Here is a 27385-nt window from a genome sequence, read left to right as displayed (position 1 = left end):
GTCATTGGACTTTTCTTGTCCCAAGAACACAGGACCTTTTCCACCTTTCTCTGTAGTTAAGTAAAAGCTGTGTGAGTGTTTCTAGCCAAAAGGACAAGAGTTAAAAGGACAAGAGTAGATGGAGTTCAGCATGTCGTCTTCCACTGCCATGTGCCATGGTAGAAGCCACAAACCGAAACAGCCCAACCACAGAATGGAAGCAGCCTGAACCACTGAGTCACCACTCTGAGTGGTGATTGCCAAACCTACAGAGCAATGCACACATGAGCAAAATAGCTCCCGGATTTGAGCATGAGAACGGGAGAGTGGTTTGTCACCTCTGCAGAACCATTTTGCCCTAACGAATATAAAGATCCACCGAGACTCGGTGGGAAATGAGGGCAACAGGGGAGGATACTGCCATCTAGGAAGAACGTCAGAACTTAGATCTCCAGGATGCTCATGGGCATTGATGATTTCATTAAGGAGCAAAGAAGCAACTAAGAACACAGAAGGAAAACTAGAAAAATGGGTAATCACAAAAGCCACAGAGAGAAATAATGGTCAGTCGTTTCCAATACTGATGAGAGGTGAAGGCACATAAGAGCCCAGCTCCCTGGGAGTTATGACATGGAAATCGCCCACTTCTTCAGCAGGAGCTCTGTTAGGGAGACAGAAAGCCAGGCTGGGATGAGCTGAGGAGTAAATGGGAAATGAGAAAATGGAGACTGATGCAGGTTCTACTTCAGACAAATGGGTTGCTTTCTTTCTTTACAAAAAGATCTCTAGTCCGAAAAGAAATGTCAGTTCCCCTTGGAGAAAAATCAGACTCCTTTATGTGAAATAAACTTGAAACGTCTCTAAACCCAAACACACCTGTGCACAGTATTGAAAATGGCAATGCATATTATTCCACTTGAACTTGAGAGCCAAGCTAAAAGCCATCCTAGCCCACTCAGTAATGATTAGCAACCACTTACCAAAGACTAGAATTATAACTCTATTTTTTCTTGTATTCATCTAAATGAAGAAGTCCCAACACAAAATCCTATCCATGGTGTTAAATCTGGTAAAGTCAACCTGATAGCTGTGTGATCTTTACATTCTAGGAGGAGTGGGGGAGGGAGGTGAGAATCCTGACCCTGCTCAAGCCTCACACGGGCGCCCACATTAACTCCCTTCGCAGCCCCAGTAAGTCTTGTGGCCTAGGAGGTGCCAAACAGAGACACCCATGGGAAGAGAACATTCCAAGCTCCAAGGCAGCCACAGACGCGGCCTGGAGAGGGGAGAATGAGTCAGTCTTTTTGGTTTCTGATCTCAGCCAGCTCACCGTAAAGCAGAGACCCAAGTGGGAAAGAGAAGTCTACCACACCATTTCTGGGAAAACTAGATGAGATGGCACGTGTCTTACAAAAATGTCCTAGGAATGGCAACGCGCTGATGAGCAGAATTTAGGAAAAGCCACTGCACGCAGTATTAACACTGTCCATCAGCACAGCTCTTCTCACTCTCCTCTTCTCCCCTGCCCACTCATTAAACTTCCCCATTCTCTTTTCCCCTTCATTCTTCACTCACTTACTTTATAACAACCATTTACTGGACATCAACTGAGTGTTGAATCTGAGGGAAAAGTAACAATGCCATTTCACAGATGGCAAAGCTCAGAAAATTAGCCATGTTCACACAACCATTTAGTGACCCAAAAAAGGATAACACAACCCCATCATTCAGTCGGAATGTTAGAAGATCTAACCCTCCCGGGTCTATTTCCCAGGTAGCATTTCTGAATACTTGAAAGACCTGTTTCCTGGTCAGGAGCCTGTGTCAAGCCTGCTCCTGGATTCTTCTTGTATCACTGACAATTGAATCCTAGCTGGATATGGTACTGACATTTCCTTATTTGTGTATCCATTATGCCGCTAGCATTCCCACTCCAAGGCTGGGACTGATTCTGAGCCTGCCCTTCTAAGGATGCATTACCAATGTCTCTATCTCCAATCAATGAGCAGGTTTTGGGTTTGGGTTTTTTGTTTTGTTTTAAATAATGCCCCAGTGTGTCTAGGGAAGCCAATTCTGGAATCTCCACACTTATTAGATGTACCCTTGACTAAATTGGCTAATTTCATTTTTAAGTTAGCTAGTTTCACCCCCCCCCCTTCAAGGTCTCAGTGTAGCCCAGGTTGGTCTCAAACTCACGTGTAGCCAAGATGATCTTGGACTTCTAATCCCACTCCCTTTACCTCAGCCTCCCATGGGCTAGCATTACAGTCATGGACATCACATCCAGTTCTCTATGATGTCAGAGAATAGTCCCTGAGCATCACACATGCTAGGCAAGCACTTTACCAACTGAGCCACAAGCACAGCCCATGCTTCACCTCTCTAAACCGTAAGGTCGAGGTACAGCTGGACCCCATCACCCAAGAACTTCAAAGGAGGCTTCAGAAAGGTCAGCAAACCATGAAGTTAGGCATGGATAACAATAAGCTGTTATTATATCTCAATAATTGTTAGTTTATATTTTATTCTATCATCTTTAAGTGTACCGACCACACAGATAATTTATACATTTTAGTTTGGTTGAGGCATTTGAGAGATTAAAACACTCTGTAATGAGCTATGTAAGAATAGGGAAATGTCTTAAGAGGTGGTAAAGTATCTTAAGAGGGTTCTACAATCCAGCACTGTCATTGTGCTGGAGACATTACTCATTGTCTTGATGACTAAATCAGGAGAGAAAAGTCAAGGTTGCATTTAAATGCCTGTGGAAAGAGCCTCTGCTGCAGCCCTTAGACTTCCAAGATGGAAAGATTGGAGACTTCTAAGTGTTCCCTGATGTTCTTTCCAGTCTCCTCCTGGCAGCCTGCATTACCTCAGGGCAAAGGCCTTCTGCCTGTTCATCGAATTAGGTTCCTGCTGCCTGGGACAGAGAACAACTTCCATAAAAGGATTTTAAAAGCTCAGAGGAAACCTGGGTCATCTTTCAGAGATAGCTGACCCTTAGAGACCAAATAAAGCACAGGCTGACTGAATTCTGTGGTCCTATAACTGACTGTGTTGAGTCAGGCTCATTTGCATGGGTGTACAGAAGGCAAGGTCCGTGAAGTCGGCCATCTATCTGGGTGTTCATTGCTGTGTTGTCAGACAATGAAACAGTGTCTGAAACAGTAGCTTCTCACTAGATATCTGTGCACTATTTCATGGGCTGTACAAGCAGAGAGACGACTCTCTCTCTCCCCTCTCTCTCTCTCTCTCTCTCTCTCTCTCTCTCTCTCTCTCTCCCTCCCTCCCTCCCTCCCTTGGCTGCTGTAGATAAATGACTCCCTCCCTGTATAAGCTTGGTTTTCAAAAAGACCACACTAAACAGTACAGACAACCTGCCAAAGGTCAATTATAAGCACAATGGCAGAAAATTGGGCTGTAGGCCGGAGTGGGCTGATGCGTAGAGTTACAATGGTGTTGATGAAAAGCAGCAGGCACAGCCCTACAGGTCTGCTCAGGTGGGACACCTCCCATGTTACAATCTGCTGTGTTATTTTATAAATCAAGCCTTTCTGCCATCCAACCAATTGGTGGATGAAACGGACTTTCAAGTATTCTTTGCCACTGTGCAGATATTAAGTTTTCTTCATCGCTGCTCATCAGATGATATCATTTCACCTGTGGCTGCTCTAAGAGCCCTGAGCAAATGTGTAAATGAGCAGAGTTGGGCACTAGGAGACCAGGCTTTCTCTTTCCCACAATGGATGGCAATGTCCAGCGGGTGAAGACTGCCTGTAGTTTAGGAAAATAAGAGCCTGCATCAGTTCAGACACAGGAAGAAGCCAAGTGAGGGAGAAAGAACAATCCGCCTGCAATCTTCAAAGGTGCCTCATAGGACTGAATCAGCAAGCCATGACAGAAGTGGTGTAGTGTAAGCAAAGGTCTTAGAATCATATTTCTGTCCTGCAGAGTCAAAGTCTAGACCCCAGACCAGGTCCCAGTTCAGAGGATTGATCCATCAAAAAGGCCATGAATTTACATTTTGGTCGACCTAAAATAAGCCATCAGAATATCCAAGGATCTAGCAGGCGTGACTCCTGGAATGTGGCTCTAGCAATGTCACTGACATGTATGACCAACTCAACCATGTAAGCTTCAGCGTCCCTCTTTGTAAGACAAGAATAATAATCCTCTCACATTAAAGTATCATGTGAAAGTCTAGTTTTTTAAAGTGCTTTGAAGAACCATGCCTGTCACAGGTCCAAATTAAGCCCTAGATTGTTTTCCTACAATGGGATAAGATCTCTCTGCAAACAACTGCAAGCTATTAAAGCTCCTTCCCCCACTGGCAGAGAAGAAAGAGAGCCTCCCTGGGGCAGCTGTGACCATCTCCCTAGATTAAGAAAGAAATTCCATTGAGCGCCTCTGGGCACCGTTAGGACTCACAATCCAGCCGCCTCCATCCGTGTCCATGTCACAGTACACCTGCATGGGCCGACTGGCGTCACCATTTAGGTAGATTGTGTAGAGGCCACTGGCAGCATTGGTGTTCTGCTGAACCTGACTGCAGTCTGAGGGGTGTGGATAACGGGCATCCACTGAGAGCAAGCAGAAGGACAAAGTCGTTAGAAGGGAAGGAAGGAAGAGGAAACAACACAGCTTTCCCTGTTATAAGGCAATTTACTTTGTTCAGAAATCATTTCATAGCCTCCTGCACTATTTTGTTTCTTCCAATTCTTGGCTCACATGTTAGTGTTCTCACTCCCTCTGCTCCTATCAATTCTGCAAATGCACCTTTAAGTGAGGTTTGTGTCGCTCGATGTCCTAGGCTAGCTCTCCCGGGTGCAACACTCAGTTTTGCCCTCGTTAGTCCCTTCACTGTGGGGTGGATTTGTTTGGAATCCATAATCCCATCTTTATTTCTCCATAACTCCATGCCCCCCGAAGACCTCTCCAATACCTGCCTCTATATATTGTCATTTAAAGGGCTTGATTCCACATTACCTGTAGAAAGGGTGGTAGATACACTTCGACTCCGGCGATCACCCTTAAAGGCAACCAAGGAAATAGGGTAGGTGACACCCTGTTCCAGGTCTTGCAATTCAAACCTCTGCTGACCTCTTTGGAGCTGCACTTCCTACAAACAAAGGAGGTAACAGACAGTAGGCGATTCAGTTTCTCTTTCCAGCACCCTGGGCATCAACAGCATTGACTAACATGATGTCAGAAGCTCTCCAAGAGTTCAGTGGCAGCCCAGAATCCCAGTGAGTCTCAGTCACTTTCCTGGAGGGCCATGCCACGGAGAGTTGGCCCTGCTAGAAGGGCCAGCTGAGAGCCAAGTCCATGCATGGCCACCACTGGAGCACCAGCCAGGCTGCCTAGGGACCTGTGCCTTCAGATATGGAGAGACGATGACTAGAGCAGTGCTATTAGCAGCAAGCTGACAATGCTAGACTAAGAACATTTTAAAAAAAGGCAAACCTGGTCATCATCATATCTGTGAGACAGAGTAGTTGGTATTTGAATAAATCCTTCTGAACATGTCTTACTCACTCTATAAACATTGGACTAACTCTCCAAGCTGGACAGTCAGATTCACTCATTGTAATAAAAAATAAATCAGTATCCTTATTTTTTCTTTCTTATTTCTTATTTGTCTTTATGTATTGCCAAAGAGAAATAATGACAATTTTCTATTGGCCAAGTTTGAAAACTTTGCTGGACTTCAGAGATCCTTAGGGAAGGTTAGCCCTTGAAATAATGGCCATCCATTTAGTCAGTGAATATTTATTGGTGGCCATGAATGCTGACACACACCTCTGACCTTAGCTGCTTTCAAGACTGAAGCAGAAAGAGTTCAAGTTTGAAGTCAGCCTCAGCAAGTTAGTGAGACCTAGTCCCAAAATAAAAATATTGAAAAGAGCTAGACACATAGTTCAGGGGCAGCGCATTTGCATGACACATACAGGGCCCTGAGTTCAAGACTAACTAGCACCAAAAATAAAATAAAACAAAAAAATCACAGCAACTGCATGCTAAGCACTATCTTAAATGCTTTAGATACAAAAATAAGCAAAACAGAAAAAAATTCTCACTCCTCCTGGAACTTAAAAGTGTTAAGCAGATCCAACAATTTATAGACGGGAAGGAGGGGCAGGGGGAGAAAGAAGAGGAGCAAAAGGAGCAGCAGCAAGAAGAGGGGTGAAAGAGGAGGAGGGGCAGGAAGAGAAGAGGCAGGAGGAGGAACAAAAGGTGCTACTGGAGAGGAACAGAAAGAGGGGCATGAGGGGCAGAAGGAAGAGCAAGAGGTGGTACAAAAGGAGGAGATGTGGAAGGAGCCAGAGGAGGTGAAGGAGGAGCTAGAGATGATACAGGAAGAGGAGATGCAGGAGGAGGGGCAGGAAGATTAGGAGGAGGGGAAGCAAGAGGTAGTTCTGAAGGAGCAGGAGGAAGAGGAGGAAAACAGAGCATGCCTAGTACGCACACCTCCCTGAGTTTGAGTCCCTAGAACTGCAAGATAAGCGATGAACAAGTGAACGCTAAAATGGGGTCTATGCCCAGGCAGCAGATGTGTCACAGTCACTAGCAGCAGGCACGGAGGTTAGTCCTTACAATGAGAACGTAGTATTCACAAATAGCGTGGCTTAGCAGTGAGGGATCAACCAGTCAAGCTGGCTTGTTGTACAGGGAACCTGTGAAGAGAAGGCACCAAGAGAAATACAGGAACTCCTCATACCTTCACTGTGCCGTTGGGGAGCTGGTAGGTCAAAATGTAGCCATCAATTTGAGCAGAGGGGGGCATCCAGGTCAATACTCCACCAGAATGTGTGACGCCAAAAGGACGGAGATTTTTCGGAGGGTCAATTTCTGTAAATGAGTAGCCAGGTAACAATTGTTCTTAAAATATACATAATTTTAAGTGATCTTCTTTCTATGTATTTACCCATTTCTCTCCCTGCCTTTAAGCAGTCAGTAGTCCTGGTCTTGCTCAGAGCCTCCCTAGCCTTTGTTTTTAAAAGTGCAGACCTGTAGAAGTGGAGGATTTAAAAATATGGCTTTGAGTAGTCTAGAGAGGAAGGGACCCTGGACCTCGTTTCCCCAGGAGATGCCCAGAGTGGTAAATATGAACAGTGTAATTTGGCACTTTGGTTCTCATTGGTGGTGGAGCTTCTTGTGTGATTTGGAAGGATGAGAGCCACAAGTTGGAAAGGACCCTGCACACAGAACCTAGGGACCGTTCAGAGGACACTGTCTGGAGAGATGAAAAGATGATGTGCTGTCAATGTCCAGCACTGAGAAACCCCAAAACTTACCTGCTGAGATTAGGAGCCTTAATATGTAAGGGGACTGAGAATAATATTAACTTAATATAAAAATACAAAATTCTATTTCTTAAACATCTAAGTGTGTGACCTTTGTATATACCCAGTACAGAAATAAGAGATATAGTGTTTATGTTAAAGCAGAAAGAAATTGGGTGTGGTCATGCATATCTCTCATCCCAGCACTCAAAAGGCTGAGCCAGGAGGATTTCAGAGAGTAAGGCTGGAGGCCTTCCTGGCCTGTAGAGTCAGACAGACTCTGTTTCAGAATGAGAGGTGGGAGAGCTGTTAGTTAGGAAGGGTGCAGACAAAGAAAAGCTTTTCTTTTTCATGTATAGACTTGGCCACTCAGATACCAGAGGATCACACAGGCATGTAGACTTGTACCAGAGGGCATACATGGGTATGTGAGTGTGTACTAAAGGGTATACATGGGTCTGTGAGTGTATACCAGAGGCATGCATGGGTATGTGAACATATACCAGAGGACATAGACGGGTATGTGAGCATACACCAGAAGATCACACAGGCATGTGGACTTGTACCAGAGGGCATACATGGGTATGTGAGTATGTACCAGAGGGCACACACAGGTATGTGAGTATTTACCAGAGGGCATACATGGGTCTGTGAGTATGTACCAGAAGGGAGTATGTAACAGAGGGCATCCATGGGTATGTGAGCATACACCAGAGGGCATACATGGGTATGTGAGCATGTACCAGAGGGCACACACAAGTATGTATGTAACAGAGGGCATACATGGTTATGTGAACATGTACCAGAGGGCATGCACGGGTATGTGAGCATACACCAGAGGGCATGCATGGGATCATATACCAGAGGGCATATATGGGTCTGTGAGTGTGTACCAGAGGGAATGCACAGGTCTGTGAGCATGTACGTGTAGACAAGGGAAACAAAAGCTCAGCAAAAATGCTAATTTCCACCAACTCTGGTTAGAATCTTCATATTTTTTAAGCAAACAAGATATGAATGGAAATTTCCATTTTGAAAAAAATATCATAAAAGGCGATTTTAATTTAGAACTTCCCAAAAAGCCATCTCCAGGCTATTTTCTCCCCAGTAGCATTTCAGCTGAGAACTGAATTGCAGTATTTTAATAGAAATCAGACAGCTGTTGTTTTGAATTAGGTTGTTTTGACAAATTTTGAGTCTCTGTAATATCAGCTTGGTTTGATTTTCTAAAGCACAGCATCTGGCATGGATCATACTTTATCCATCACATAGAGAGACTGGATTTCCTTCAGAATTTAAATAGTTTAAGGTAGTTTCGGCATCCTCCTCTTTGATTAACAACTGTGGACTTGGGATGTCTGACTTGGTTATGTTCGTATCTCAATGAAGCAGGAAGATAAAAGTTTCATTACTGTTCTTACAGTTGGGAAAAGTGAGACTGGCAAAATGGCTCTGCCGACAGGTGCTTGCCACCAGGCTTGACAGCCTGAGTTCACTCCCAGATCCTACACGAAGGAAGGGAGAACCAACTCCTATAAGTTGTTCTCTGACCTCCGCATGTGTGCTGTGCTCACGCCCACACACACATACACAGAAAGATAGAGAGAGAAAGAGACAGAGAGAGGTGGGGAGGGAGGGAGGGAGGGAGGGAGGGAGGGAGGGAGGAGGGGAAAGAGGAAGAGAAGGACAGAGGGTGAAAGGGAGCAGGAAGGAAGGAGGGAAGAGGGAAGGAGAGAGAAATATGTTTAATTATTTTAAATTGGGGAAAGGAAGAGAAGATAAAGGAGGAAGAGGGGATGAGTAGGAGAGAGGAAGAGAGTAATGAGATAAGGAAGGAGGACAAGAGTCATCCATTGCTTTTGGAGAGCCACACAGGAGTCCGGGGAGTCTGGGACGAGGGGAAAAGTAATTTGGGTTTTGTTTTGGGTTTCGTTTTACACATAGTTTCTAAAGTGAATTTTTTGGTCATATATATATATATATTGGTTTTTTCGAGACAGGGTTTCTCTGTAGCTTTGGAGCCTGTCGTTTTTTTAATGCTAGCTAATTTTAACTAATAAAAACCATCAAGAGATGTATGGCACCTCTACTGACCACAGAGGAGATAAATGGACCTTGTTCAGAATGCCTGAAGGGATCACAGACATTGGGTCCCATGGAGGCCCAGTTGCATAATGCTCATCTATGCCCAAAGGCCCCATCACACACATTCACTTGCAACCCAGGCACTGACGGTCATCCACAGATGATGACACAGAGGAGGATGCTCCACCATCATCTCCATCTCCACCTTGAAAGACTGAAACTAGAACTTCCTGCTTCTTTCTTTTCCCAGTAGGAACTGAGACCCAACCCAGTTTTTTATTCAAAGCCGGGGCAGAGGTCCTGGCATCTGGGCTAAGCAGATAAGCCTTGGGGAAGAATAACTTACACAACCATGGCACCATGTGCCCTCCATCCTACCTAACTTGTCAAAGAACTACCTCTAAAAGATAACTATGAGGCTGAAGGAAAGGCTCAGTGGGCAAAATGCTTTACATAGACGCATGAGCCTCTAAGTTCAGATCCCTACTACCTATAGAAAAAACCAGGGACAATATAGCACATGTCTGTAATCTTGGGGCAGAGGAGGTAGAGACAGGCAGATCCCTTGAGCTTTACTGACCAGACAGACTCGCCAAATCAAAGAGAGACCTTATGTGGGATGTCCTTCTGTATATGTGTTGCTTTAATTGGTTGATGAATAAAGCTGCTTTGGCCTATGGCAGGGCAGAATATGGCCATGCTGGAAGAGATATAGAGACAGAGCAGGCGGAGTCAAGGAGATGCCATGTAGCTATCAAAGGAGGAAGACACCGAGCCTTACCGGTAGGCCACAGTCTCATGGTAATAGACAGAATAAAGGAAATTGGGTTAATTTAAGATGTAAGAGCTAACTAGAAAGACTCCTAGGCTATTGGTCAAACAGTATTGCAATTAATATAGTTTTTGTGTGATTATTTGGGTCTGGACAGCCGGGAAACAAATAAGCAGTCACCAGCTACAGAGACCATCTCAAAAAATAACGTGAAGAGCAACTGACCCTCCCCCCATGTCTACCTCTCCATGCACATGCACACATGCATACATGTACATGAATGTGTGAACACATAAACACCTAAACAAGGTCAATAGGGAACCACTTAGGAAAACATCTTTAGATAAAGTCATCAGCCCCACTCTTCCCCTCCTCACCCTATCCATAGGGGGAGATTCACTCTAGGTAAGAGTGAAGTATCACAGTACCTGTTAGGGCCTTCGTGTCAGCCTTCTTGCTCTCCCTGGCCCCCTTCTGGGCCCATACATGGATGGTATATTCCATGCCTGGCTTCAGACCCGTCAGGATGGTACTACTCTGATCCTTTGACACTGGAATCTCTTTGGTCTCTCCATCCGCAGAGGTGTAGCGTACCATGTACTTGTCAATGGTGGCTCGCACTGGATCCCAGGAGATGGTGGCTGTATTCTCTGTTACCCGGTTGGTCACCAAGTTCTTGGGGCTGTCAATTTCTTTGTTTAAGATTTAGAAAAGGCTGGCTTTAGAACCATGGAAAGGCATCTCACCACCCCTTCCACAAGAGTTCTTCCATTCAAAAGAGCTAATAACAGTATAATTATTACTGGTATAATTTTATCATTAATAGTGGTATAATTCTCATGAATACAGGAGTAAAGCTGATATGGTGCCCACTCCAGTTCAGAGACAAGAAGAGCACAGATTCAAGCACAGCCAGGGCTATATAGTGATGCCCTATTTCAAAAAAATAAATAAATAAAAGGGGGGAGGAGGGAAGGAGGGAAGGAGAGAGGAAGAAAGGAAGGAAGGAAGGAAGGACGGAAGGAAGGAAGGAAGGAAGGAAGGAAGGAAGGAAGGAAGGAAGGAAGAAAGGAAATACCTTTAAGAGTCCCCAGGTTTCCAAGTTTCCATTTTCCACGGAAACAAGACACTAGATCTTACAATGGAAGGAACCAGGTCTTCTCTATATTTATCAATCTGGAAACATTCTGTCCTGCCCAGTTTCACCAGCACAACAATGAAAATCTGAACTAGCTAAACCACTGAAATCATGGTTGGAACAATCCTATAGACTCTTCCCCATGGCACCTACTCTGTATCCCCAACTATCCTCCAGCCCCTTGATTTATAACTACATCTTGGATCTGAGAGAGAATTCTGAAAACTGATGTATGTAACATTCAAGTCATACCCTGGCCTTCCCATTGGCTGGAATGCAGGCATATGTTAACCAACTAAATGAACACAATTCCCTAAGGGTGACTGATCCACAACAGCCAAGGAGCCTGGGCCCCCAGCACAGAGCGAGCTACATGAGCATGTCAGCCCTAAGCATGTACACTCTGCTGTTCTATATAAACTGCAGTCTTGCTTAGCCTTCCCTGTGGTGTATCTGACAATGTATCCTACGACTATGCACTCACACCATCTAAGCCCCGTGCCTTCCGACCCACTGATCTCTAGACCTGCACCACTGTCATGTCCTTCATAGGGCTTACCAAGATTTACAGTGACAAATTTTCCTTTTGTTTATTGCCTGTCTCTCCCACTGGCTGTCAGGAGAGCAGTGGACATAATTTTTTTGCCTGTCACTCTATCCTTAGACCTGGCACTTAAATGATGGCAATGAGAAGTTAGCTGCTTATTGGACACTGGGTCCCCGCTTCCCAGGGTGAAGTTTGTTTGTAACAGTTTCTATTAGGTTAATTCTAATGGAACAGCTTGTCTCAAAACAGTTCCTTATTACAATAACTTTAGAACTTTTATATTCACTTTACATTAGTTCTTGTAATTTTCAGTAGCTGGGAAACATTAACAATTAAGGACATATGCTGTGGAAAAAGTTTCAAGGCATTATGGGACCGCTCAGCAGCGGATCTATTACAGTACTTTGTTCTCTTTAAAAGTACATAGAAGTTTTGTTTTTTACATCAAAGCCCTCAGTGAGGTTTTAAGAAGTGGAATGTTTTAAAGGTGATTAGGTCATGATTAGGTCTGCTCTCACAAAGGGACTAACATCATTCCACAGGAGCGGGAAAGTCAGCTCGGGTCCAGGCTTAAGTTCAAGACCTCTTGCCCTCCCTTTGTCTTACTTCTGCTCATTTATTTGTCTATGAGTGATATGATACAGGACAAAGGCCACAAGACACTAGGACTCTTGTTTTGGGCCTTTCAGATTATATACCCATAAACCCAAAAACTTTCTGTCATTTACAACTTTCCTCGTCTCTGACAGGCACTCTGTATGTCAGAAGAAATAGAGGAAGGTGCCCTCCTAAAACAATCCAGTCTCTGGCATCACAGACCCCAAAACATGCATGTCACTATTCAGCAGTAGCGGATGAACCTCTATTAACTTGGTTTGCTCATCCCTTACCATTTATTTCACATCAGTGTAAGAACAGGAAAAGAACACTTTATCTTCCCCTGCAGGTTCCAGTGAACAACATTCCTTACCTGTGGGGGCCTTGGTTTTGGCCTTCTTGCTCTCCCGGGCCCCCTTCTGAGCCCACACTTGAACAGTGTACTCCACACCAGGTCTCAAGCCTGTGAGGACAGTACTGCTCTTCTCCTTCCTCACTGGAACCTCCCTGGTCTCGCCATCAGCGGAGGTGTAGCGCACCATGTACCTGTCAATATCAGCCTGCACCGGGTCCCAGGAGATGGTGGCTGTATTTTCTGTTACCTGATTGGTCACCAGGTTTTTGGGACTGTCAATGTCTACGAGGAAAAGTCTTAGTCAGTATGTGCTATTGGTTCAGCAAGATGGCTCAGTCAGTAAAGGCGATTGCACAGAAGTGGGTCACCCTGAGTGTGATCCCCAAACTGATGGAAATGGAGGAGAGAATTAAATCTAGAAAGTTATCCTCTGACCTCCACACATGTGCCACATGTGCCATGGCCTGTGTGCCTACACACACACACACACACACACACACACACAAAACAATGGTGATGATGATAGCAACAACAACAAATCAATATGCACCATTCAGGGAGCCAGGGTGCAGGTGCAGACACTGATGGTCTCGTTGGCTGATGAGTTTTCATTTTCTGTGGTTTTCCATCTCATCCACTCCCATTTTGGTGGGGGTTTGTTCATTTGCTGTCTGATATTTGTCTTTTATTTCTGCTCCATGCATCACCTCTCTTCCCAGGAAAGCTTCCCAACCAAGACACCCAGCCAACCACAATCTGAGAATCTAGGGTATGACTTCTACTAGAAGTTTAACAAAACTAATTTCTTATTCATTTAGTAAGGAATATCAAGACTGCTCTATATACAAGGCCTGCTACAGGCAATATACAGAGGATTCAAGTTGAAGACCTTGGTTTTGAAAACAAAAAGGAGAAACAGGCTTCTGTCCATTAGCAAGACAGTAAAGACTTATCATCTACAGTGACAAATTTGTTTTATAATTAAAATAAGACTTGGATGTTAAAAAGCAAACCTTTGCTTGCAACAGAAGATGGAAAAAATCTAGAATCTTAAGGCAAAATGTATTTTTAAAAAAATATTTTCTAGTATCCTTCTCAAAGAAACCAAAAAACAGTATCTCTAGAAAAAGATCCGAGCACCTAGAAGAGGAACTGTACACACAGCCAGCCAGACAGTTTGGAGTCTGTTTGGCGAGTCCAACACCTAAGGAAACCACTTGCAAGGAAGTAAGGGTGGTGTGTGAAGCTGGTTGTGGAAGAAATAACCCTGCTCTTCCAAAAATCGCCAAGAACCATCTGTGTCAGGGGAAGAAATTAAAACTCGACGTGACAGCCATGGTACCTTTAAACTATGCTGTTCATTACCTGTGTAAGCTTTGGTGTTGGCCTTCTTACTCTCCCGGGCTCCCTTCTGGGCCCACACTTCAACCTTGTACTCCACACCGGGCCTCAGGCCTGTCAGGATGGTGCTCCTCTGGTCCTTCCCAATAAGAAATTCCTTGGATTCTCCATTAGCAGAGGTATAGCGTACCACATACCTGTCGATGTCGGCCTTTACCGGGTCCCAGGAGACACTGAGAGTGGTCTCTGTCACCTGGTCGGTCACTAGGTTTTTGGGACTATCAATATCTAAAAAGAAAAGTACTAGTCAATAAACACTAGAATAGACACCGAAAATTGAGGCCATTTTGTTTGGGCTGAGTTTCCTGTTCTTATATCCCATCTCATATGCGTATTTTCAGTTTTCACAGATTGAGACCAGAATTGGACTTTGGGGTCCTCAAAAAGGAAGAACAGGGCTATTGTGGAATATTTGTTTACACTATAAGGGTGTGTGTCTGCCTAAAATGTGTTATGGTTGGTTTAATAAAGAGCTAAATGGCCAGTGGTTAGGCAGGAGAGATAGGTGGGACTTCTGGGGAAAGAGAGGAAGGGAAGAGAAGGAGAAATCTAGGCATACAATTTCACTGTCAGACTCAGAGCAAGTCAGATGTGCCATTCTAAGGAGAGGTAACGAGCCATGGGGCAGACTATAGATCAAAAAAATAATAGTTAATTAAGTTATGAGAGCTAGTTGGGGGAAGGCCTAAGCTAAGGCCAAACTTTCATAATTAATAATAAGTCTCTGGGTTATTATTTGTGAACTGATGGTTCAAAAATAATCTGATAGGATCCAGGCAGTGGTGGTGTATGCCTTTAATCCCAGCACTCAGGAGGCAGAGGCAGGCAGATCTCTGTGAGTTCAAGGCCAGCCTGGTCTACAAGAACTAGTTTCAGGGCAGCCAAGACTGTTACACAGAGAAACGCTGCCTCAAAAAACAAAACAAACAAAAAAGATAATCTAACAAGAAACCTTGCTACATGGGACAATGGAATGGCTACCATATCTAGAGTTAGTAGGGTTGTGTTCTAATCCCAACCACAGAAGAACAGCTGGTAGAAAATACATTTTTTATAGTTAGTAGACAAAGACTCTCATCCCAGTCTGTCATTGGCCAGCTGTGAACTTGAACAGCTCAGCTTCTCTGAGTATGCCTCAGTTTCCTTTTTCATAAATGGGGACCTTAACCTAGGTTACAAGGTAGGTCAATATTCCAGGAATATTGCATGAATCAAATCCCACCTTCATCAACTATCTGTCTTGGAGAAATCAAAGATTTCACTGGATTTGAGGGTTTTGGTTTTTTATTATAAAACTGGGGGGGGGGCTACTATCAACTCAACAAATTACTTTGAAGAAAGGAAGAAGCCCTTATTTATTCCTAGTGGGTATATAAAGTAGTATAAACACTATGTGATTGTACTAGCATAATAAAGGACTAATCAAGAGGATGATACAGAAGTTCTGCTCCTAGGCATATATGTCTTTGAAAACAAACTTGCACACAAATGCTATGGCATCATTATTCATGAGAGTAGAAAAGAAACAATTCATATATTCACAAATGACAAATCAATAAACAAAATGTCATATAGCCAGTCATACAATGAAATATTCACTAACAAATTAAGAATGGATTCCTGCTTGAGTGTGGAAGATCCTGAGGAATACAGTTTAATGAAAAAAGTAAATCACCAAAGGCCACATGATATATGAACCCATGTATAACAAATGTTCAGTCTCATCTGAGAAGTTTCTTTGTATAATGGATATAAGTTAATACAGAAACTCACAATTGGTCGCAGTACAGAGGAGAAATGCCTGTGCAATGCTCAGCCACAAATGCGGCATCTATATCATACACACCCTGGCTTAGGGACCATTGAGGAAGAAGGAACAGAAAGACTGTAAGAGCCAGAAGTTGGAGAGGACCTGAACAAAAACAGTGTCTTCTGAATGTGACAAGACCACTACAGTCATGAGCTCAGCAGCTGTGAGTGCCTGCACAAGATAGGCACAACATGAAGCCAGTCAACATTCTAGCATGAATGGGAAATGGACTCATGGAACCTGATGCCCAATTGAGGAGTTATTGATGGGTTGTAGGAAAGGGTCTTTAAGTGTGTGGCCTCTGGTAGGTCCACCATGGATGGCCCCATACCTGTGAGTATGTGGGTAGTACAGATTGGACATAGTGGATTATAAAGAAGGAGGAAGGTGAGGAGTGGGGGCTGCATCTGGGATGAGTTAGGGGAAGAGCGGGGAATAATCAAAATGCATTGTGTGCATTATGAGCTTCTTAAAAATTAACAAAAATATACTTTTATTTAAAAAGAAATGACCTGAGCAGAGAAACCTATAGAGACAGACAGCAATTGTTATGTACGGCTGCAGGGAAGGAGGATGGGAAGTTGCTGGTGATGGGTATGAGGCCCCTCAGCTGATGATGTCACTGAAATAGTGGTAGTAGTTGTGCAGTTCTGTCAATATATCAAGAATATGCTAAGTCCCTTGAACTGGACTCTTCAAGAGGGTGATTTTAGTGTGAAAAGGCTGTTCCTCTTGAAGAGGAAACATGGATGAAAATTAGAATCATCAACTGTTCTTGTAGATAATTAGTCACAGGATTTTCAGAGTAGAAAACACAGTACCCAAGAGGGTTTCTTTTCTAAGGAACAAGTATCCTCCCCTATCCCAAAGTGAGCACAGCAAAAGCCACTGGATTTCAATGAAATATATAATTCACAGATCCTAGCAATACGTTTTCTTTCCAAGAAAGAAATTGACCACAAAGGAAATAGACATTTTTATAAACAGTGGGTGGATGTGCCAATCACCACTGAGCTTTGGGAGCCAAGTGAAGAGGAGAATATGGGGTCCTTATTTTGAACCAATGTGTTAAATATCATGAAGAGATGGTGTGGGAGATATGACAAAAGCCTGCCCCTCTGATCTTTAACAATCATTGTTACTTCCAAGGCCAGAGAAGGAATAGCAAGTGTCCCCCTACCAAAGGCTTAGCATGAAACATATATGTTCATACCTGTGGGGGCCTTGGTGTTGGCCTTCCTGCTGTCCTGGGCCCCCTTCTGGGCCCACACATCAACCTTGTACTCCACACCTGGCCTCAGGCCCGTCAGGACGGTGCTGCTCTTCTCCTTAGACACAGGGACCTCCCTGGTCTCGCCATCAGCAGAGGTGTAGCGCACTATGTACCTATCGATGTCAGCCTCCACTGGTTCCCAGGAGACACTGAGAGTGGTCTCTGTGACTTGGTCAGTCACCAGGTTTTTGGGGCCATCAATATCTAAAAGGAAAAGAACTGATCACTAAAGACTGGAAGCAGGCACCAAGAATGAGACCATTTGTCCTGGGCAGGGAGACTTTCCAGTTCCTACAGTTTCCCCCTATCCTATGTGCATTTTCAGTGTTTCATGGCTGGAGACCTGGTCTCCACAGTGAGCTCAGAGCCTCAAGGAGGCAGCGCAGGAGAGCAGAATGAGTGCTGCATCCAAAGGGACTGGCTTCTACCTGAAGAGGCAGAGCTGAGGGGCAGAAGGCACCTTGGGTTCCAGTCAGCAGACTGAGGATCTTGTCCGGGCTCTGCCATCAGCCTGGGCAACTGGTACCTAACCACTTTCCTCATTTGTAAATATGAGCCTAGGTTAATAAATTATAAGATAGCTCAGTATTGCATGAGTATTTCTGAAATCAAACCCATGAGAGATCAGCTATGTGACTTATGGAAACTACCTATAAGGGGTAGGGGGCTCTCAAATGTAAAACAGAGACATTGACTCCTGCTCTGTCAATTCAGCAAACACTCTGAGGACAACATAATCCTCATCTGTTGCTAGTGAACAAGTAGAATCCTATCACAACTTTTTCCTAGTAAATTATTGTCAGAATTACCAAAGGATCCTATAATTCCACTCTTAGTTGCATAACTAAGAAAAGTGATAGCATATATATGCATAAAGCTTGTACTCAGAAAGGTGGGAATACAGTGAAGCGCTGGCCTAGCATGCACCAGGCCCTAGGTTTGATCCTCAGCATTGCTCACACACAAATATTTATATTACAGATGTCCTGGTCACATTCTTCATAATAGACTTTGACAACTTAAAATAATCCAAATGTCAAACAGCTAACAAACCGAAAAGCAAATGTGATGGCATGTACTATGAAATACTAATTGGCATACTGATACATGTTACAACAAAAATAAAGCTGGAAAATGAAAGGCATCTCACCAGAGTCCATACAGATCATAAACCCACAGAGACATAGAAACAGAGAACTCTATAGCACAGACAGACAGCAATTGTTAGCAGGCTTGGAAAGTGACTGGCAAAGGACATGAGCTCAAGCTCAGTACTTTTTGGTAGTGAGAATAGACTATAGTAATAGACTCCAGTAATAGTTACAGAACTGTGAGCACACTAAATTCACTGAATTGTACATTTTAAAGGGCGAGTTTTAATACGGAAATATCTCTTAATATGGCTGTTCTTAGCAAATGTGTGAGCAGAGATGAAAAGGCCTTACAATTACCAAATGCTATGTGAAATACCAATGGCACAGTCCTCAGAATAGAACACAGTACTCAGAAGAGGGTTTACCACTAAGAAAACCACATCCTCTCCTTACTCCAAAGTGATCACAGGGAAAACCCTTTTCCTGGAGTACTTAACCTAGCATACACACAAACACACACACACACACACACACACACACACACACACACACACACACCCTTTCTCTCTCTTCAATAAGAAATATTTTGAGATTGAGCACACCGGGAATACTTAGCTGGAAGAACCCTGCGGAGGAGTCACCACCATTGGTCCTTTCACTTTCATTCAGGAGAGCAAACCCAGGACCTTGTTCATGCTATGCAGGACTATATTCCTGAGCGATATCCACAGCTCACCACCAATCTCTATGAGGCTGAAGTATAAGCCTGAACATGAGGTCCTCATTAAGAGATAATGTGTCCCTATGAATACCTGGTTTTTGACGAAGAAGCCAAAATTACACAATGGAAAATGAAAGCATCCTCAAGAAATGGTGCTGGCATAACTGGATGTCAATATGTAGAAGAATGTAAACAGATCCATCTCTATCACCATGCACAAAACTCAAGTCCAAGTGGATCACAGACCTCATCATAAATCCAGATATACTGACAGTGATAGAAGAGAAAGTGGGAAGGAGCCTTGAACACATTGACAAAGGAGACCACTTCCTAAATATAACACCAGTAGCACAGACACTGAGAGCAGCAATTAACCAATGGGGCCTCCTGATACTGTGACACTTCTGTAAGGCAAAGGACACTGTCAATAAGACAAAACAGCAATCTACAGAATGGGAAAAGATCTTCACCAACACCACATCATTTGGGCTGATCTCCAAAATATATAAAGAATTCAAGAAACTAGACATCAAAATATCAAATAATCCAATTAACAAATGAGGACTGATGATGTGGGATTCCCCTCTGTATGCTATATATTTTATTGCCATTGGTTAATAAAGAAGCTACTTTCAGCCAATGACTTAACAGAATATAGAGAGGGAGGGAGAGAGGGAGGGAGAGAGGGAAGGAGGGAGGAAGGGAGGGAGGGAGGGAGGGAGGGAGGGAGGGAGAAAGAGAGAGAGAGAGAGAGGAGAGAGAGAGAGAGAGAGAGAGAGAAGGCAGAGTCAGGGAGATGCCATGTAGCTGCCAAAGGAGAAAGATGCCTGCAGGAGCCTGCCAGAACCTTGCCAGTAGGCCACGACCTCATGGTGATGCACATATTAACAGGGGTGTATTAATTTAAGATATAAGAGTTAGCTAGAAATACGCTTAAACTATTGGTTAAGCAATGTTTTAATTAATACAGTTTCTGTGCGATTATTTCGGGTCTGGGTGGCCGGGAAACAAACAAGCAGCCTCTGTCTACATACTGATCTAAACAGAATTCTCAGCAGAAGAATCTCAAATGGCTAGGGTACACTTAAAGAATTGTTCAACATCCTTAGCCATCAGGGAAATACAAATCAAAATGACTCTGAGATACCATCTTATACCTGTTAGAGTGGCTAAGATCAAAAACACTAAGGACAGCTTATGTTGGAGATGATGGGAGTAAGGGGAACACTCCTCCCCTGCTGATGTGAGTACAAACTTGTACAGCCACTCTGGAGTTGATATGACAGTTTCTCAGAAAACTGGGAATCAATCTATCTCAGAACCCAGTTATACCATTTGGGGCACATACCCAAAGGATGCTCAATAATACCGCAAGGACACTTGTTCAAAATTATGTTCATAGCAGCATTATTTGTAATATCCAGAACCTGGAAACAACCTAGATCTTCCTTAACCTAAAGAATGGATTTTAAAGAATGTGGTAATCAACTGTAAAAAAAATAATGACATCATGAAATTTGCAGACAAATGAATAGAAGTAGAAAAAAAAATCATCCTGAGTGACATAACCCAGACTAAGAAAGACAAACATGGTATGTACTCCCTCATAAATGGTTATTAGCTGTAAAGGATAACCATGCTACAATCCACAGCCCCAGAAAGGCTAGGTAACAAGGAGGGCCCAAAGAGGGATGTGTGGATTTCCCTGGGAAAGGGAAATAGAAGAGCTCTCCTGGGTAAACTGAGGGCAGGGGTGGGGGGTTGGTAATGGGATCATGAGGAATCAGGTTGGGCGGGTTGGGGGCAGGATGGAGTGGAGAGTGGTGAAAGACTTGTCTTGATGGCAGGAGTACATTTCAGGGTCAGGGAGAAAACACAGGATGGCCCCAGCTAAGACCCCTATCAATAGTGGATAGGATGCCTGAACTGGCTGTCTCCTGTAATAAGATTGGTGACTACCCTAGTTGTCATCATAGAACCCTCATCCAGTAACTGATAGAAAAAAATGGAGAGATCCACAGCCAAGCACTAGGGGAATCCTGTTGAAAAGAAGGAGGAAGGATTGTACAAGCCAAGAGGGTTAAGCTCATCCCAAGGGAACCCACAGAAACAACTAACCTGGGCTCATAGGAGCTCATAAACTCTGGAGCCTTCATGAGACCAACCTAGGCCCTCTACATATGTGTGACAGTTGTGTAGGACTCCTAGCAGTGGGACCAGGGCCTGTCTCTAAGGCTTGAGCTGACTTTGGGGACCCTACACTGGGTTGCCTAGCCTAGCTTCACTTGGTACAAAGGGAGGATCTTAGTCCTACCTCAACTTGATATGCAATGCTTTGCTGACACCCATAGGAGGGAGTGGATGGGAGAGTGGCAGAGAGGAGATGGGGGATGGAGAGGGGGGAGTGGGAGGAGAGGAGAGAGAGGAAACTATGGTTGGAATATAAAATAAATGGAAGTTTTAATTAATAAAAATGATGATAATAAAAAATAGAGAAGTAACACTTATTGAATATTGTTTAATTAAATACTTATTATTTGATTAAAAAGAGAGCTATCAAAGGCACTGAGAGATGCTGGAAACTGTATGACAATATTCTGCCATCCTGATTCTCTCCAAATCACTGATTTGGGTCAATAGTCATGAAGGAAACCACACATAACCTCCCAAATGCATAGGATGATAACACTCACGTTCTCAAGGAGTAATGTCCATTACCTGTGGGGGCTTTGGTGCTGGTCTTCCTGCTCTCCCGTGTCCCCTTCTGGGCCCACACGTCGACCTGATACTCCACACCTGGTCGCATGCCCGTCAGGATGGTGCTTCTCTCCTCCTTCCCAACAAGGATTTCCCTGGTCTCTCCATCAGCAGATGTGTAGCGCACCACATACCTGTCAATGTCAGCCTCTACTGGGTCCCAGGACACAGTGGCAGTGTTCTCTGTCACCTGCTCAGTCACCAGGTTTTTAGGGCTATCAATATCTAAAAGGAAAAACTTGATCATTAACCCCTAGTAAGTAAACTGAGTGTAATATCTCAAATCTGTAGTCCCATTATGCAGAAGGCCAAGGCAGTGAAGCATGAGATGATGAATTTGAGATCAACATAGGCTGTTCAACAAGACTTTGTTGAAACACACACATACACACATATGCATACACACACACATGCATACACACACACACATGCATACACACACACGCACATGCATACACACACCAGCCACCATTAAGACTGGGCTGAGCATTCCTGTTCTTGCAGTTTTCCCATCTCCTGTACTGGTTTTCAATTGATTCGTGGACACAGATCTTGTCCCCACAACTATTCTTGAACCCTTAAGGCAGTAGCCCAAGATAGTAAAAACAGTAATGTACTCAGAATTAGAGAAGCTGGATTGCAGTCCCAGTCCAGTGGCCTTAGAGACCTCAGCAGCTAACTAAAGCTCAGTCTCCTCACCCGTAAAACTGCTTCTTAGAAACATGCAGGGTAAGATACTGCAGAATTGCAGAAATAATGTACTCTCCTAAATTGAAAATTCTCAGCTGTGAATGGAAACACAGATTCCTGCTCTACCAACAAAACAGATTCTTCTCACGACCAACTAAATGAAGAAAATTACTCTTACTTTTGCTTGTGTATTTGTAAAAGGGCACAACCACTTTGGAGATTAGTTTGGCAGGAACTCAAAAATTAAATATACAGAATTAACAGTTCAGTTCTAATACAGCTACCTAAGAAAAATGAATGCCCCAGTATCATTATTCATGATATTCAAAACATGAAAACAAACCAAACAGCCACCAAGACAAACTAGCAAATAAATGTATGTATCCATACAAGCAAATATTAATTTTAATAAAAATAAGTGTCAATATATGTTATAATACAGATGAACCTGAAAACTGTTTTATGTAAGAAGTAAATAATACAATGCCACATACTGTGTTAATCCACGTATTAGAACTGTCCAGAACAGAGAAATCTAGAACAGATAGCAGTTGCTACCTATGGGGAGGGAATGAACAACATCTGGTAATGCACATCATGTTCCTTATTGTGATGAAAATTTTCTAAACATACAATCTAAGAGTTGGGTGATTGTGTGACTATGTAATAGTGAATGCTGAGCTGTATACGCTAAAAATTGAATTTTGTATGTAAAGACATCTTAGTAAGGCTATTCTTGCAAATGAAAGAACAGAAAAGCCTTAAAATTAAAACTGCTGTTATGTATGACTGCAAGCCTGGGCTTGTCAAAATGGAACACATAGTACTCAAAAGAGAATCTACTCCCTAACAGAACAATAAATCCTCCCATGCCAAGAAAATCCCAGCAAAAGCTATCTCCCTGAAGCACTTAGCTCCTAGAAGCTGAACCATATGCTTTCTCTATGCCATTTCATCTTCAGGATGGAACAATTCAGTGATTGACAGTGAGGGAAATGCACAATTAGAAGAACAGCGTGGAGATGTGAGCAGTCATTAGTCTTTGTAAGACCAAAACATGAGGTCTGTATTTCCAGATGAAATGTAAAGGGCATGAGGGGTGGTGTGGGAGATATGACAGAAGCCTGTCGCTCTAGTCTTCTACGAACATTAGTTTCTTCCAAGGCCAGAGAAGGAATAGCAAGTGTCCCCCTACCAAAGACTTACCATGAAACATATATGTTCATACCTGTGGGGGCCTTGGTGTTGGCCTTCCTGCTGTCCTGGGCCCCCTTCTGGGCCCACACATCAACCTTGTACTCCACACCTGGCCTCAGGCCCGTCAGGACGGTGCTGCTCTTCTCCTTAGACACAGGGACCTCCCTGGTCTCGCCATCAGCAGAGGTGTAGCGCACTATGTACCTATCGATGTCAGCCTCCACTGGTTCCCAGGAGACACTGAGAGTGGTCTCTGTCACCTGGTCAGTCACCAGGTTTTTGGGGCCATCAATATCTAAAAGGAAAAGAACTGATCACTAAAGACTGGAAGCAGGCACCAAGAATGAGACCATTTGTCCTGGGCAGGGAGACTTTCCAGTTCCTACAGTTTCCCCATATCCTATGTGCATTTTCAGTGTTTCATGGCTGGAGACCTGGTCTCCAGAGTGAGCTCAGAGCCTCAAGGAGGCAGCGCAGGAGAGCAGAATGAGCGCTGCATCCAAAGGGACTGGCTTCTACCTGAAGAGGCAGAGCTGAGGGGAAGAAGGCACCTTGGGTTCCAGTCAGCAGACTGAGGACCTCGTCCCGGCTCTGCCATCAGTCAGCTGTTGGTAGCCTCGGGCCACTCAGATGCTTATAAGCTCTACTTTTTCACCTCTAAATTATGTACAGACTGTTATATAGACTTCGGGTTCCTTCAGAGACTCATCTTCAATGAGTGCACCTGCCTTCATCAATTATTAACTTCGTTTCATTACTTGGACAAGTTGCCTCACTGTCTTCTGCATTTGTAAAGTGAAAGTTTTTAGGTGTGTGTGTGTGTGTGTGTGTGTGTGTGTGTGTGTGTGTGTGTGTGTGTGGTTAGCTCTGTCGACTAAAATAAAAACAATATTTACAGTTTCTGGACCTCAGTATATTCATTCTGAGGTTCAAAATGTAATAAATGGCATTCCAGCCCTTGTCCCTCAGCTTCTTCCACAGAGGAAACAAAAACAGGAGATGGGAGATGTTTATTTATAGCTTGTGAATTTTTTTTGTTTTTCGAGACAGGGTTTCTCTGCAGCTTTTTTTTAGAGCCTGTCCTGGAACTAGCTCTTGTAGACCAGGCTGGCCTCGAACTCACAGAGATCCACCTGCCTCTGCCTCCCGAGTGCTGGGATTAAAGGCGTGTGCCACCACCGCCCGGCTTAGCTTGTGAATTTTTATGTCATAGTTACATCACATAAGCTAATAACATGTTATGACTGTTCTTAGCACTGAGTAGATGCCAAGACCTTCAATTACCGTCACTAATGATGAAATCAATTCATTGACACTTTATAAATCCAAAAGATTACCTTCCTCCATACTACATAGCAGAGGCAATCAAAAACATATTTTATCAATAAGCTAGTAATATTTCCTTCTTCTAAATAATTCATTGCAAAAGCCATTTTCCTAAGGCCATTTGCACAAAGATTCTACTTCATATGTTGCCTTAGGCTATGACCACAAGAAACTGGTATCTAAATTCCTACTTCCTACAAGTAAGGCAGCATCAACAGTTTTAGGATCCTTGACTGACCAACCATGTCCAGACTATTAAGGAAGTTGGAGAGGCCAGTACGTTAGGACTTAGAAAATGGAATTGTTTGAAAAGACAGGGTTTACCTTAGGTGAGGTTTGAATTTAATTTGTTTCACCAGGATCCCTGATAGGGCTTATTGTGTTTGCTATGGAACAAAAGATCTCAGCAAGGGTGATTAGCAATGCCTAAGACATTATGATTGCCACAACTCAGTGTAGGGGAGGGGGACACGGGGTGTGCTAAACATCCTCTGAAACACTCCCACGCACGTGCACGCACACACACACCTGAAACAAAAGATTGCCCTGCTCAAATGTCAAGTGATGAGGTTGAGAAACCCTTTCTAAGGCATGAGAATCAGTGAGCTGATATATGGCATGTAGCTAAAATACCGCATCTATGAGAAAAAGCCCGGTTGCTCTCACACAGAACAAGAGGGGCGTCAGCATTTCACACAGACTATGTGTTATTTGAGTGGACATAGGATGCACACGTGTTTCCTATGGACTAGATATCAGTTGAGCGAAGTGGGGTGTAGTGATGAGCTGCGGGTAGGCCATGTTCCTGCCACCCGGATCCCGGCCGCCTGCTAGCTTATGCCCCGAAATAATTACATGGAAATTGTATTCATTTAAACACTGCCTGGCCCATTAGTTTCAGCCTCTTACTCACATCTTGACTAACCCATATCTAATAATCTCTGTAACACCATGAGTGGTGTCTTACAGGGAAAGATTCAGCATGTCTGACCTGGCGGTTGGTTCCATCGCATCTGTCTCAGAGAGGAGAGGCATGGCGATTGCCCGAGGCATCTGCCTCACTTCCTTCTTCCTGTTCTTTCTACTCCACCCACCTAAATCCTGCCCTATCAAAAACCAAGGCAGTTTCTTTATTAACCAACGAGAGTCCTCCATCAGTGGAGTATGCCTGGGGTTGTATCAAGAGCTGTTCTGGAGGACCACCTAGAGGAATGAGAGGATGCCATCAGAGCAGTTTTAGGATCCTCAGCTGACCAACCTTGGTCCACCAACCATTAGAGGAAGTGTGCTGGGGTTTAGGAGGAAGGAGAGGTAATGGATCAGGATGGAAAAAAATGTACTTAGCCAACTGAAAGAACAGGACTTAAGTACAAGGAGGAACACAGAAGAGACACCGAGCAATGCCCCTTCCCATGGCAGGCAGTTAGCATGCAAACAGCTCACTGCAAATGAAGGATGGACTCTTGCATGGAAATGGACATTTTCATTACTAAAAAAAAAAAAAATCAACACTGGAGGGAGGGACTAGACACTGGCTTACTTTTAGAGAACAAAACACTGCAATTATTTCTGCCTAAAACATTCATCCAAAGGGCAGAAACAGGAACAAACTTCATTGGAAGGGTTTAAACAAGGGAGGAATTCTTAAAAAGCAAAAATTGTGGCTCACAACCTGCGAGTCTGGCTCTCTCAGCATGACAGTTACTTGTGCTTTCTTTGTAGCTGCTTCTTGCCAAAGGGAAACATTTATCCCTAATAACAGATGAGGTAGAAGAAAGGTAGAGGCTGTGAGCAGTAAGCAGCCGTCTTTGATGGCCACAGTTTGGAGAATACAATATGAGACATCCATTCTGAGAGAAGGAGGTAGACAATTTGCTAGGGAGCACAATTACCTCTAATCAACGAAATCTTCCTGCCTGCCAAGGTTAGAGGAAGAGAAATCAACCTAACATCTTACAAGCTTAGCCATGGCATAGAGGTAAGGCATGTTCCATCACCTGTAGGGGCCTTGGTATTGGCCTTCCTGCTCTCCTGAGCCCCCTTCTGGGCCCACACGTGGACCTTGTACTCTACACCCGGCCTCAGGCCCGTCAGGACGGTGCTGCTCTTCTCCTTAGACACGGGCACCTCCCTGGTCTCGCCATCAGCAGAGGTGTAGCTCACTATGTACCTGTCAATGTTGGCCTGAACAGGGTCCCAGGAGACACTGAGAGTGTTCTCTGTGACTTGGTCAGTCACCAAGTTTTTGGGGCTGTCAAGGTCTGAAAGGAAAATGTTTGAAAGTTTAAGCTGTAGCAGTGGAAGGCATACTCCATTATCCTGCTTTTTATGTCCCAGAACATTCGGCAGGTAGTGGGTAA

General features: G+C 43.9%; 1 protein-coding gene across 2 annotated transcripts in view; it reads right to left on the bottom strand.

Moving 5' to 3' along the window:
• The window catches only part of Tnn (tenascin N), a 61497-nt gene that overhangs the window by 11911 nt on the left and 22201 nt on the right, over positions 1-27385 (bottom strand). The window contains exons 8-17 of one of the 2 annotated variants that reach the window (XM_038349967.1): positions 27023-27286; positions 23731-23994; positions 21774-22037; positions 17181-17444; positions 14122-14385; positions 12775-13038; positions 10548-10811; positions 6698-6828; positions 4966-5098; positions 4408-4559 (exon numbers count right to left, since the gene is read on the bottom strand). In XM_038349967.1, coding sequence (XP_038205895.1) covers positions 4408-4559; positions 4966-5098; positions 6698-6828; positions 10548-10811; positions 12775-13038; positions 14122-14385; positions 17181-17444; positions 21774-22037; positions 23731-23994; positions 27023-27286 — 2264 coding nt within the window. The remainder of the gene's footprint in view (positions 1-4407; positions 4560-4965; positions 5099-6697; positions 6829-10547; positions 10812-12774; positions 13039-14121; positions 14386-17180; positions 17445-21773; positions 22038-23730; positions 23995-27022; positions 27287-27385) is intronic. The other variant, XM_038349968.1, reaches the window with a different exon arrangement.

This window comes from Arvicola amphibius, chromosome 12 (genome assembly GCF_903992535.2).
Source record: "Arvicola amphibius chromosome 12, mArvAmp1.2, whole genome shotgun sequence".
Lineage (NCBI taxonomy): Eukaryota > Metazoa > Chordata > Mammalia > Rodentia > Cricetidae > Arvicola > Arvicola amphibius.
Note: the sequence above shows the minus strand (reverse complement) of the source record. Positions and strands in the feature narration are given on the sequence as shown.